Source organism: Chelonia mydas, chromosome 2 (genome assembly GCF_015237465.2).
Source record: "Chelonia mydas isolate rCheMyd1 chromosome 2, rCheMyd1.pri.v2, whole genome shotgun sequence".
Taxonomy (NCBI): domain Eukaryota; kingdom Metazoa; phylum Chordata; order Testudines; family Cheloniidae; genus Chelonia; species Chelonia mydas.
The window spans coordinates 240,232,669-240,247,253 of NC_057850.1; the positions used below are offsets into that span (position 1 = coordinate 240,232,669).

General features: G+C 39.2%; 1 protein-coding gene across 50 annotated transcripts in view; it reads right to left on the reverse strand.

Annotated features, from left to right (window-relative positions):
* ZMYND11 (zinc finger MYND-type containing 11) overlaps positions 1-14,585 on the reverse strand; it is a 171,519-nt gene that overhangs the window by 15,910 nt on the left and 141,024 nt on the right. For 26 of the 50 annotated variants that reach the window (XM_043541513.1, XM_043541541.1, XM_043541528.1 and 23 more), the window contains 9 exons: positions 12,613-12,690; positions 12,053-12,145; positions 10,331-10,418; positions 8,319-8,374; positions 7,376-7,453; positions 6,711-6,829; positions 4,832-5,039; positions 3,623-3,691; positions 1,749-1,787 (listed from right to left, as the gene is read on the reverse strand). In XM_043541513.1, coding sequence (XP_043397448.1) covers positions 1,749-1,787; positions 3,623-3,691; positions 4,832-5,039; positions 6,711-6,829; positions 7,376-7,453; positions 8,319-8,374; positions 10,331-10,418; positions 12,053-12,145; positions 12,613-12,690 — 828 coding nt within the window. The remainder of the gene's footprint in view (positions 1-1,748; positions 1,788-3,622; positions 3,692-4,831; positions 5,040-6,710; positions 6,830-7,375; positions 7,454-8,318; positions 8,375-10,330; positions 10,419-12,052; positions 12,146-12,612; positions 12,691-14,585) is intronic. The other 24 variants (XM_043541531.1, XM_043541517.1, XM_043541511.1 and 21 more) reach the window with 2 other exon arrangements.

The following is a 14,585-nucleotide window of genomic DNA, read 5'->3' on the forward strand; positions in this document are numbered from 1 at the left end:
TTAACCTGGGTTTGAATGGAGACTGGGAGTGGCGGGGTCATTACACATATTGAGTCTATTTCCTTAAGTTAAGTATCCTCACACCTTCTTGTCAACTGTCTAAATGGGCCATCTTGATTATCACTACAAAAGTTTTTTTCTCCTGCTGATAATAGCTCATCTTAACTAATTAGCCTCTCACAGTTTGTATGGTAAGTTCCAACTTATCTGTATGTGCATATATATATATATATATATATATATATATATATATCTTACTATATGTTCCATTCTATGCATCCGATGAAGTGAGCTGTAGCCTATGAAAGCTTATGCTCTAATAAATTTGTTAATCTCTAAGGTGCCACAAGTATTCCTGTTCTTTTTATTGTATTATTGTAGTTCCTAGGAGAGATCTTTTTAAGGATGTTTCGTCTATTTGACATCTAATGTCCTCACATCAAGTATAGGACATACTTTGCCTCATATTTCAAGCAATAACAATACAAAGAATCATACACTGTGATACTAATGCATGTTTTAGGACTTTGTATCAGTTTGCACTATGAATAAAACTTGAGGGCAATGGCCTAAACTTTTCCCTGTGTTTTTCATATAGTTATACAGTAACTCCTCACTTAATGTCACCCAGGTTAACATTGTTTCATTGCTGATCAATTAGAGAATATGCTTGTTTAATGTTGCGCAATGCTCCCTCATAATGTTGTTTGGTAGCCGCTGGCTTTGTCCACTGCTTGCAGAAGAACAGCCTGTTGAGCTAGCTGGTGGGGGCTGGAACCAGGGTGGACTGGCAGCCCCCCATCAGCTCTCAGCTCCCCTAAGTTCCCTGTGCGGCAGCCGCCCAGCAGGCTACCAATTGCCGGGCAGTTCAGCTGTCCCGCCCCCCACTGCCATGTACTGCTCATACCCTCTGCCTTGGAGCTGCTCCCAGGAGCCTCCTGCTTGTTGTGCAGAGCTGGGGGGGGGCGGGGGGCGGGGGGGTGGAAGGGAAAGAGGGGTGCTAATGTCAAGGTGTCCCCCTCTGCCCCCGCTCCACAGAGCAGGTGCGGGACCTGACAAGGCTCAGGACGGAGGGAGCTCGCTAGCAGCAGCTGCTGTCTCAACTTGCTGATCTACTTAAAAAGGCAATGTACTTAAAGTGGGGTCACTGTACTTAAAGGGGCAATGCGCGTCTCTCTCTCTCTCACACATATACACACACGGTGTGTGTCTCTGTCTCTCTCTGCCATGCTGTCTCTCCTCCTTCCATTCGTGCTGCCTTGTAGAGTGTGAGGCTACATTAACAACAATGTGTTAACCCTTGAGGGCTCAGCTGAGTGCTAGTTCATCATTTAGCAGTAAGGCATTCCCTGGGAAATATCCCACCCTCTTCCACCCTCTAACTTCACCACCTCAACCAAGCTTCACAATCAAACTTTTTCTGTGTGTGTGTGTATAGCACCCACCCCCCCATATATATAGTCTTTTGTCTGGCGAAATTTTTTTTCCTGGAACCTAACCCCCGCATTTACATTAAGTCTTAATGGGAAATTGGATTCGCTTAACATCGTTGCTCTTAAAGTAGCATTTTTCAGGAACATAATTACAATGTTAAGCAAGGAGTTACTGTACATTATTTCTTTAAAATGTAGGTGGTCATGGTAATATCCTGCCTTGTTCATTCTAACAATACATTTTAAATATTGCATCAATATATATTTATACACAGGTTTAACATATTATATAAATCACATACAAGAACATCTAACCTTTCTGCCAGTTATGACCAGGTTTTTTTTTAAACAATTCTGCAACACAAAAAGCAGAACAAAAATGAGCAAGAACAAGTTTTCCATTTCTACGTGCTGGGCCTGGGTCTCCTCTCACTTATACTGGCATAAATCAGGAGTAGTTTAATTAAGTCTGTGGTGTTACATCCACGTAGGGTTGGCATAAGTGAAAGGACAGCCAGGCCCATGAGTTCAAATGTCATAAGCACAAGAACTGGGCACATTCAAAGAAAGAAGTAAATCAGTACGCCTAAGCTACAACCTGTGACTGCCCTCCTTTTTCATTTGGAGTTGAGGCCCACTGACACTACATGTCCCAGAATAAAATGTTCCAACTGGTGCCACCTAAACCACAATGTGTGCTGTAACCTGTAGTTTCTGTGATTCCTCTCCCCATATTAAAGCAAAGGTGGGCTGCTCTCTGTTCAACTGTGCCCTTTAGATTCAACCTTCAGGCCTCTATCAAGTGGACAAAATTTGGTGACCCACACAATTATAGGGAGAGATGGTAGTGACCTGTATATTGAGGTTGCTTAACACCTTTCAATATAAAAATATCATTGGAACCTTCCTTGAGAAACTCTAACATCTTCATTGTTTACAATGGACATTTCAAATTTGGTTGGGAGACAGTCTCTAGGCTTGAGAAGTGTCTTTTCTTTGTCCCAAGAAATTCTGTTCAGTTTAGCTGAATTGTAGACTGTTAGAAATCACCATTTTCTTTCTCCCACTTGCATTTTCACAGGATTATTTTGGCAGGCTGCCAAAATAATTGAATGCCCCAATATACTAATGAGCTGGATCCAACCTGCTGCCAAAGCCTTAGCAGCAGGAGCGACAGCCGCATACACTGCCCTGGGAACCCCTGGGAACTGTAGAGAAACTGCAGAAACAGAGGACCCCTCCCCATACATACCTAGCACATGGCCCCAGTGATCCATCCCCCACTCTGGAGGCACCACATGGGGCAGGAGCCTCTTCATCTCCCAAGGATGGAGAGATAGCCAGGCCACGCTCCACTGGACCATCCTCTGAACCCAGCAGCCCATCCCTATACTGGGACAACAGACTTCTGCTGCTGCCAACTAATGTAGTTAGTTCTGCAGCTCAAGTACTCGTAGCAGTCTGTGCTTAAGTGTCAGGGTTTGAACCCAGCTCATGAGGTAAGTTGGGGGTGTTTTTACAGTCAAACATAACAGATTTTTTAAACTCTATTTCCTTTTTTCAAAATAACTATGAAGTCACATAAAAACTACATTAAAGGAACATTATTAAGAATGCAAATTAGGAAATGCCAGATTTATGGCTGCCAGTGCCACTGCCCTCTTGTGCATGTCTATTAGGATAATCCTTCAGTGTATGGTTTGGATGTACAAGTGGGTAGAATTAAGGTTCTGTGGGCAACCAAAAAACTGGCATTTCCTAACTTTTGAGTCCTTGACTTGGCAACCTAAATAATGGTCTTCTAACAGTTTTTAAAATATGTAATATATTATTAAAATTAAATCTAGTTTGCCGCTCCTAAAGAAACTGTTGTCAGTGGGACGTTGATTTACTAGTGATGGAGATTTTTAACTGTAATGATACCATTTGACTATTACTTGTCGCTAAACTTGTGGTGATCTTACACAGATACCATGGTGATGAGTGCCAATACAAAACCTTAAGATAAACAGATCTCATTATAGTCTTCAGCAGAGAAGGTCGCCCTGCTGACACTCAAACTTTTAATGATAATAGCATAAAACAAGTAAAATGTGACAGAAAATAAGGGACGTCTATCATAATTCTGAAAGTGTTTTTATTTTCATTGTTTTGTTTAACTGGCAGACATACCACGTGAGGCTACTTACTTCCTTTTTGGGTTCCACACTTTGATTACGTCGTCCTTTTTTTGCTCTGGGTTCCTGAGTAACCTTCAGCTGTCAACATTATTAAAAAGAATGTTGAATAATTCCAAATGCTGGGAAACACTAGTTCTCAGCTGCCAACATAAATAGCATTCTTTGTAAAATGCATGAGATACCTGGAGTGTGAAAGGCAACATACAAAGCCAAATACAATTCCAAAATGAGGACTATGTACACTCAGATATATTTTCTGAATTAGTGATAATGACCTCGTAACTAATGAGCTGAGGAGTGAGTACAATCCATGTCTGTGTGTATGTGTTATTAATTCTCTAATAAATAACAATTATTTATTTAATTTACACTATTTATGCAATTTGTCATTGGTATGGTCAGGCAAACGGGTTCTTCATTCTGGAACAAACCTCTAGTCCTGTATCAGGATTCACTGGAGTGATAGAAAGATTTTTGTTTTTTTGTTTTTAGGAAAACATTTTTCTGCTTGTTTTTGTACATTAGAAATTCAGGTCCTTTCTAGGCTGGAAAATGTTCTGATTTTGTACTGTGTAATTAAACTTTGGAATGTAGGCCAAGAATTTAGCAAGATTCAAACAGAAATTGTACATTTATATCTATAACAAGACAGAGTTATAATTAATCTCTAATAATTATAGGCCAGGATGTAGGTAGTTCTTAGTATCACGTTCTTTCACATTCCTCTGGAGCATATGATATTGTCAATGTCAAGAACAGGACACTGGACAAGATGGACCTTGGGTCTGCTCCAGTATGGCAATGTCTATGTTCCTATGTCTGGAGAACTAGTGAAATGGTGACATCACAAGAGTCAACAGAATGAAAGCTGAGCCGTTGTGGGGAGAAGAGATTTTCAGTAGGACAATTTAAACTCTTTGTTTTCATTAACACTTATTTAACTTTAAGGACCTTTGCTCATTCAATCAAGGTGTTAGAGTTCCCGATAAACATCCCTGAGACTTCCCAGAGGTCACCCAGCAAAACCTGGGAAGATGATAACTTTATATTCCTGGTATTTCTAAAGTATTAAAATCAAAAAAGTAACCTGCCTTCTCGTCTCATCATAAAGAAGTAAACAGGGCACAACTTAAAACTAACTTTTAAAAATTCCATTGCAGGTCACCTTTCCGTCATTTAATAAATTATAGTAGTTCTTGGCATTGCAGTAGTACTCACCTGCTCATTGCTGGTGGAAGAGATACTGGATTCTGCCTCCTCCTCACCTTTATCTTCATTCTTAGACTTCCAGAATCTCCCATCACGAAGGAAACGCTGGTGCAGTTCCAGTTCATCACATGCTTTTTTCCAGCCCATGCTGCGCTTCACATGCAACCGATGGATATTAACTGTGATATCTTGAATGTTTTCTGAAGGGATCCAGGCCCTTGTAAAGACCATTTAAAGACACAATCAGAAAGCTGAAGAGGAAGAGTGTGTTAATATACATTTAAAAAGATTTAGGGTGAGATATTCCAACGAATTTAGTGTTGGGCTAACTAGCAGCCATGGAGACAGAGTCCACATTTCAAATCTGTATTTAGGCACCTAACTCAAAGTGGCCAGTTTTTCACAGGGGCTGGGCATCATTAGGCCATGGAGAGACCACGACTACATGTGCACTTTCTATTCCAATTCAGTCCTTAGCCTCTTTGTTGAAACTCAAGATGAGTGCCAAATTCATGCCTCTTGTGTGGATGGTTTTTGTGATTTGGACATCTATCTAGCTATCTATCTGGAACTGAATCAAGCACACCAGATCCTTTTGTATAAATCACTGAACAGCCATCGGACAGTAATTACTTTTTGTCCTACTGTTCTGGACTGTATTCCTGCCAGTGACTTAGAGATCTGAAAGGTTCCTTAGTCTCTAAAGTTATTCAGATTTTCCTCTTTACAGTATATACTTATGTTTCAGGTGTTTTTCAACGAACTACTTAATAAGAGAACACACCACTTGTGTGAAGCTGTGTGAGCCTGGTGCCAAAACTACAAATGAAATGATTCTCTACTTAGGTATGAAGCTTTTGCTAAGGTACTTATGATTTCAATATAAGTCATTCCATGATTTAAATGCAAGTAAGAGATCTTATTCATTTATCTTTGCTAGAAAATCTCCTTGTTAAGAAGTAATATAATAAGCACTTGTACAGAGGCTGGAGACAGTTGTTTTAAGACATAGTCTATTCTATTATTTACTAGATAAATCAAGTGAAAATATACATAGTCCTGTTAAATTAAAAAGCAACTTAAATAAACACTTCTAAAAAAAAAAAAAACAGCTATAAAAGTCTCCAGCCTCCCTCATGATGCATTGAAATGCACTACTTTCTCAGAAACAATGAGCCAAAATGTAAATGTTGCTTCACCTCTACAATCATATATACACTGGTGCTGTAAAAGCAGCACTGATGTGCACATTCTGCAGAGCAGCAACAGCTACGTTAATAGCACTTGAACAAAATTGGGGGCTGTACTATTCTCTTTTCTTATATAATCTCACAAAGTAGCCATAGCCTAAATGAACAACCCAACCCCCTGAAGCCCTAGGTGAAAGGGATTATTTCATTGAAATTACAAACTTCTGAAAATTGGGCTCCACCTGGGGACTGTTGGCACAATGCTAACAATAACACCAAAACACTTTGTAATGTGTTACATCCCTAAAATATAAACTTGTGATGCATCTTGTTGGCTAACAACATGTGCAAAGTTAGCAGTTCAGGCACCTAAAATACATCTCAGTTAATGTGTGCCTAGTTTGTGTGCAATGTCTTTATTACAGGCTGCTGTGGAGGTGAAGAGTCATGTGCATAGGAATTAATTTGCTTTTTTACTTTAAACAGTAGAGAACATCCCTATGGCAATTCTGAAAATGGAATCTTCTATGCATCACTCATCAGACTCTGATGTCTTACATCTGACTTTGAACTTTCTGAAATAATTATGGCAAAGTTAGGCTGGTGACTAGTTCAGCATGTTACAACATATTACAACATGATTGGATGGGGTAAACTTGTGTGAGGCATGCATGCAGAACCCGGGGTTAATAAATTACCGTTGGTGGTGATGCCCAAAAAAGCGAACATCGACCTGATTGTCCTCTTTCTGCATGACTTTGGCTGGCCAAAACCCAAAACCTTTCATTTTGGCCCAAACCAACTCATGATTAGGTATCTGGAAAAAAAAAAAAAGTGTTTTCTTTATTATTGGGTTTGAAGTATTACATTCAGTCATCCCACAAATATTAAGTTTAGTGTTACACCGTGCTAGTATCTTAAGAACACGGTTGCTTTTTATGTCTAGTGCTCTTTTTCATTCTTATCTTCCTGTGCTAGCCATACTGCTTGGATCAAAGACATTAAGAAAGTTACACACTTTTCAGAATTTGTCTATCTACTGTATACAGAATTCCTAAGCACGTCAAAAATTAAATTTGTCTTCATAGCTTTATCCAGAAACAGAGCTTTAATTCCTGTAAACTCCCTATTTCTAATGCAACTGCCTGATAACCAAGTTTATTTCCCATATTGTTATTGCTTTGGATTTCAGTTAATGTTTTTGCTTGTGTAAAATATCAGAGGTGCAGAGACTAAACAGTACATCTGAAAAAAGCTTATTCTGCTTATTTGAAGCAGAATAGTCAAGAAATGAATAACACCAGAACTGAAAGTATTTATTTTTTAAAAAGCAAGTAAATAAAAATCTGTGTCAGACACATACACAAGGGTAGCAGAACCAATTGTCAGGACGTGCATTTGACAAATAGAAACAGTTCTTGCAAAGCTGCAGTTCATCCAGCTGAAAAACAAAAACAAGTAAATCAGCCCATGGGACATTCTCTTTGTGACAGTGCTATTAACTCTTAAGTAGTAAGATTTTTAAGGTCAAATGTTCAACCCTGCCTGCTAATTTTGTGGAATCAGTTCAATTTTGTGCAATCAGTTAGTTATATTCATAAAGATAGAGGCAAGTTGAGAGTGGCAGAAATTTTGGCCTTAACATAGAAACATTTTTTCTTTTTTACAAAAATAATGCTAATGGAACTTTAATTTATTTTCAAAGATTATACACAGCACAAGGACAATTAGCATATTTAAAGCACACTCTGAAAGCACTGAAATTAGTTGACTATGAAGGCTGAGCAAACCGTCAGCTGTCCTGAACACAACTTTCCTGTCCCATTCAATTTTTCAATTGTCTATCTTGGAAATCAGTCAGAATTTGGCTTTGGGTTTGAATTAAATCAGATAAGACTGACCATTTCTGGTCTAAATATGTGTTTATATATTATTTGGAAACTAAAACTTTACTCCTGATTTCTCCTTTCCATTGACTAATCATGTCCTCCCAATTATGAAGAACTGTAGTTCAGCGAGCAAAGAAATACGATAACAAATTGCAATAAAGCTGTTCTGTGTGTCTGAGAGATATAAAACCCTGGCTATGCAGAACAAAAGGAAAAGGAATTAGGAATTCACTGTGAAAAAGTTTAATTTGGGAAAGTTAATAATAAATGTTCCACATTATTTCTTTGCTTTTAGGGGCAACTTAGACGAAGAAAGAAATCATCATTTTAGAAACTCGATAGTACACTATTTTAAAACCAAATGGTTTCATCTGTACCAAATCATTTCTTTCATCTCATTTAGTAGATAGTAGTTACCTCATGGCATGTGTCTTTGTAAAGCATCCTAGCTATATCAGCTTGTTCACTGTCCGCTGTAAATTAAAAATAAATACCATCAATAACCACAATATAAGAACATTGCTCAAAGACTTGCAATCGCCGTCACGATGCCTTTCATGCTATAAATATATGCTTTAAAAAAAACTCATTCAGTATCTTAGCTAAAATTTCTCCTATTACATTTCCAACCATCAACTCTATTTCTCTGCCTCACAACCCCCATCATGTCCATTTGTATATATAAATATTACTGGGGACTTTTAAACTAGCTAACATGGTAAGTAAGCATCTTTAGAAGTGGACCGAGGGATGGGCCACCATTAACAATCTAGATGTTTCACTTTCTTTTTTAAACATGAATGCCCTAGCCCAACTGCTGCAGTTCTAAAACACCACTCTTTGCTACAGTATTCTTATAGAAACACAACTGTCGCTTAGAGGATTACAGCATGCAGTTGAGATGGGTCAATACTAGAAACTACCCCTTGTGGTGCTTTTACTTCCAATTAACATAACATAACAACATAAGAATGGTCATACTGGGTCAGACCAAAGGTCCATCCAGCCCAGTATCCTGTCTACCGACAGTGGCCAATGCCAGGTGCCCCAGAGTGAGTGAACCTAATGGGTAATGATCTATTGATCTCTCTCCTGCCATCCATCTCCACCCTCTGACAAACAGAGGCTAGGGACACCATTCCTTACCCATCCTGGCTAATAGCCATTAATGGACTTAACCTCCATGAATTTATCCAGTTCTCTTTTAAACCCTGTTATAGTGCTAGCCTTCACAACTTCCTCAGGCAAGGAGTTCCACAGGTTGATTGTGTGCTGAGTGAAGAAGAACTTCCTATTATTTGTTTTAAACCTGCTACCCATTAATTTCATTTGGTGGCCCCTAGTTCTTATATTATGGGAACAAATAAATAACTTTTCCTTATTCACTTTCTCCACACCACTCATGATTCTATATACCTCTATCATATCCGCCCTTAGTCTCCTCTTTTCCAAGTGAAAAGTCCTAGCCTCTTTAATCTCTCCTCATATGGGACCCGTTCCAAACCCCTAATCATTTTAGTTGCCCTTTTCTAAACCTTTTCTAATGCCAGTATATCTTTTTTGAGATGAGGGGACCACATCCGTATGCAGTACTCAAGATGTGGGCGTACCATGGATTTATATAAGGGCAATTACATTGTCTCACTGCATCAGATATTCTCTCAACACATTTTGACTTTTCCATGACTGCAAACTAGATGCCTGTATTAAACACAATACTTAATTCCCTGAGCATTCTTAGGCCCGGATCCTCAAAGGTATTTAGGCTCCTAACTTCCTTTGAAATCAGTGGGAGTTAGGTGCCTTTGCAAACCTGGGACTTAACTCTTAGAACCCTATGGATCAGCAAATATATCCTCAGTAAACTGTACCAAGGGAAAGTATACTTGCCCTGACACTGCACCTGGTTTGTGACTTGTTCTAGAGCAATTCTTTCTTAACTTCTTCAAAAGAAGTCAGCCCATAGCTATGGCCATTTGAAGACTGTATGCGTTCTGTAAACAGCCAGAGACTAAACAGGTAGTCAGCACTGCTCTCCCTGGCGATATTCTTAGCAACTGGCCTTCTATTCAGCATGGAGCTGCTCTGGGATCCCACTCCACAGACTTCACTGTTTTCCCCTTACAGCTTCCTAGACTGAAGCAGGAATAGATTGGTAAGGGGGTAGAGGTGCTCCCATTGAGAAGGCCAGCTGCAGAGAAGGCAGTACCAGGTTTAGGGGAAGTGAGGGAGGCTGGGTCCCACTGCAGAAATGAGTACTAACACAGCCCGCTCTTCTAGTAGCCACAGACTCTCAAGGTGGCCTCATCCTCTCTTAATTAGCTGGTCCCCAAGTCTCATCCAAAGTGGTCAGTTTCCTAAGAGTAAAGACACTGAGATCTATTTCCTGAATCAAATTAATGGGAAAAATATTAAATGTAATACTCTACCTCCATAGAAAATCACTGTGTTGTGTAGAAGCAGCTGAGCATCTGCTTTGAACTCCTCATAACTCCTGTATTTTCCTTCATTTACTTTCTACACAAAGCAAAATATAGAACTATGAAAACTACTGGCAGAGTGACTTGTTCGGGTATTATGCACACAAGCTCATATGTATGAGGCAGACAAGGTGAGTTATTGATATTGCTATGGCTCACAACTGTACTTATAACACTTCCAGGATTAGTCTGTGGCATCCTCCCTGTCCATATTTCAGTAGGTGCAGTACTTGTCCAGTTCTCAGGTACCAAGAGGTGCTTTAAAATTAACTTAATTAAAGGAGGGGAATTTTTCTCAGTTATAACAAGTTAATCTGGAGTAATCCCATTCACTCCCATGGTGTGTAACAGAATAGATTCTAGCCAATAGCATTTGCTCAAAGATTTGTTCCCTGTGGGACAGTGCTTTGCATCTTAGTTTCAATCCAGCATTTCATCTTTATTTCAATTCAGTGTTGAGCTCCCATATACTTTTCTAAGGGCCTCATGTTGCAGCCACCGTTTTCTCAAAGGATTAACTTTCAAAGCCCATAACTTTAAACCATAACAGAGGTTTGCACTGAGTCACACTGTGCATTTTTCTAGTCCTGCCCTAGCTGAGCATGCTATGGCCTTCTCTACACTAGTAAAACATTCTTATCTGTGCGACTGTCAGTTGCACTGCCCTGGTGATAGCACCTATGAGAATTCTAGCGTAGACAAAATTCTGTCAATTTCTGGGATTTTTGCCAGCATCAACCAAACCTGCTCTGAGCAAATCTAGATCACATGATGCTAAAATGCCCAAACTGCCTACTCTGGCAACTTCCACCTCTGGAGGAGTGCAACTGGTGGTAGCTTCACCAAAAAATGTTAGTGCATGTGTGATTTCATGTTTCAAGCAACACTAAATTCTATTTTATAATACTGAAAATCAAGAACCCCCAAATCTACAATTAAAAAAATAAATAAAAATATCAATAAGTAGCACAACATATCATATAATTTTAGATGCAATATTCAGTAAGATATTAATCCTTATAAGGGAAGCCCCCAACTCCTTTGATTTAATAAGTCATGAACATAATCACCTTACAGAGAAAGGATTATATATTAACCAGTATTTTAATTTTAGAAGAAATTAACATAAAAGGTGGTTCAAGTCATTCCTGCCTTTTGTGATCAACCAAAATGTTTGGCATTTTATGAATCATCATGATGTTTGGAAAGCAGATGTCTGTAACTGCTTTAACAAGAAAAAAATGGACTATTTGGTCAAATATGTTCTTATGACTTGTTTCATTTGCCATTTTACTTATTAGCCCTATTTTCAAACTTAGATGCCTAACTTTAGGCACCCAAATCCATCTTTAGGCAACTAAATAAATAGCCGGATTTTTCAGAGGTGCCGAACACCCATATCTCCCCTTAAAATCAGCTGGAACTGAGGGTGCTCTGTGCCTCTGGAAATCAGGCACATTTTTACGTGCTGATAAAAGGATTTGGGTGCCTAGCTTTAGTCACCCAAGTTTGAAATGTTTGGCTATTATGCTTATGACAGAAGCCATAGCAGAAACAAGCATGGAAAGAATTAAATAACAAGGATTAGTACTTTGGTTCATAACGTTCTGGCCTCACTTTTAAAGACAGAACAAAATTTCGCTTAGGAAATCAGAAAGTATGTGACTGTACCTCTTGTATAGTAGGAACATCAACAGCTGAGTGCACCAGCCTCCTATACATTGGGTGCTTGTTGTCCTTCCCCTTCTTGTTTAGATCGATTGCCTGAAAGGACCAAGAGACAGTATGTGAAAAAGAATTATTTCACTTTACATTAATTTAAGTACTTCATATAAGGAACAGGGAGCCATACAATCGCATGCCAGAGGTGGAGAAAGGGAAAGAAGTGTTTCACCTTGATTTTGTGTCTCTGTAATATCTGAAGAGAGTCCATTCCACTGGAGGTGTGGAGTCCTTGCACAGGCTATTCCAGCCAGAAATATGAATAATCTGTATACTGGGCCATGGGCTGTACATGTTGAAACAGAAACCATTCCACAGGAGGATGTGTAAGAAGGAATGGCTCTTTCTGTCCCCTGCTCTCTTGCACACTTATGCATGGGGTGACCATAATATGCCCCTAATTGAATACAACATATTTAAAAAGGGGACATCAGAAACATTTCCCGACTCTCTACTACCCTCTCTATGCAAACCACCGCCTTGGAAAAGTGTCATTCTTTCAGACTCACCCGCTCCTTCATACGAGAGACAATGAATCGCAAGTATGTGCTCATCTCTTGCTTGCTTGTGTTTTTCTTCTTAATGCTCTGTTTAAAAAAAAAAACCCAGTCAACTATTTTTTAAAAATCTGACTTAAAAAAACCACACCAGCAACCCTCTGCAGTACAAAGATTTTAAAAAGGTACATTTGCCTCAGATTAAATCATACAATTAGTTAAGGAAAATCTCTTCTTCAAAATTGATACTGCTAATGCACAAGAGTAACAGTCAAAGCATCATGGTGATACATGAATTATGTACTTTGCTGAGGACTTCAGTTACAGAAGAATTAGGTGCTTAATTTCCATTTAGTGTGTTCTTAATGCCTCCTCAAATGCTCTCACACAAAAAAGTGCAGAATTACTTTGTCTTAATAAAATGAAGTGATGAAGAAAGGCTAGGATCAGCATAAAATTACAACGTATTATTTAATGGTCAACTTATCAGCAAGGTATTACTATCTAGCTACCGAAAGACAGGAAGAAAGCTTTAAAAAAAAAAGAAAAAAAAAGAAGCCCGTAACAGCTGCAAATGATATGCTTACTAGGCAAGCAAAAACTGTTTAGCATGAATTAAAGTATAGTATTGTCACTACAACTATGAGTAAAGTGATAGCTCCTCTTTGCTCTTTTCCCGGCCTCCTGTAGGTCTTCCACATTTAAAGTGCAGTTCTGTGCTGAAAAGAGACTGCAAAAGCAGCAATGTGGGGTTCCATGTTTATTATCACTCAGTGATTTCCATATGATCACTTCACAAGCAAAAAGGATTTTTTTGGTTTTGTTTTTCCCTACCTCCCAGCCTTGAATACTCAGCCTGGTGACTGAGTGTTAGGTTGAGTTCTTACCTTCTCATGCATTTCATTGTCACCACTATGAAGATTTTAAAGACTAAATTAGGCTCAGAGTTACATCTCTGTAACCTCCAGGTCTTCAAATTATGACACCTGTGCAAAGCATGGTCTTTAATAAGGTTTGCAAAGGTGCAACTGATTGGAACTTAGGGCTAGTCTACACTGGCAGTGCTTTAATGTGCCTTGTGTGGTTGCGGTGCACTGAAAAAACCCAGCGCTCTAAGAAAACCACCTCAATGAGGGGCGTAGCTACCAACGCCAGTGCTGGGGCATAGTTTAGACAGGCACTTTACAGCGCTGAAACTTGCTGTGCTCAGGGGTGTGTTTTTTCACACCCCCGAGCAAGAAAGTTGCAACACTGTTAACTGCCAGTGTAGACAAGCCCTTAGCAAATAATACTCTTTGTGATGCACAAAAAGGAACAGAATCCAATTCACACCTTCTTAGCTAAGCTGGCTCTGCAAAAGCTAACGGGAAAAATTTATAAAATCGTATTTCTCTCACTGGAGTATTAAGGGATGACTCTGAATACACCAAGGGAGCAGATCGGCACCATTTTTACATATTTACTTTTTAAGGCCAAAACCCTTGCACTTTAAGGTTAATAAATGGATAGTATTTGAGTCTCATTTTGCCTTTACTCCTTCTGAAATGTATTGTCAGCCAACTATAGGCTTTTCTATTATGGCAAGTGCATAACCTGCTCTTCTCAGGACTTATACAATGTCCACTATATCTTTCTTAAAGCGAAGGGACCAAAGTTGGCTACAGTACTCCAGATGAAAGCATGCATACCATTGTTTAACCAGATGGATATCCTTAGAGAATTGGGCTCACATCTTTATAATACATCTCACCAGCCTAAATACTAAAGTTTTAATTGCTACTACATACTAAACGTACATCTTCATTGTGCTAGCCATATCAACACTTAAGCCTTTTTCCTCACACAAGACTGCAGACATGGGATGAAATTCACCACTGTGCAGAGGGCCAGCCCAAGGCTAGTCTAGCACTCATGTCATACCTAAGCCCTATGTTCAGGACTTAACTGGTGCATAGGCCTTTTTCTAGGCTCTGTATGGAGGTGAA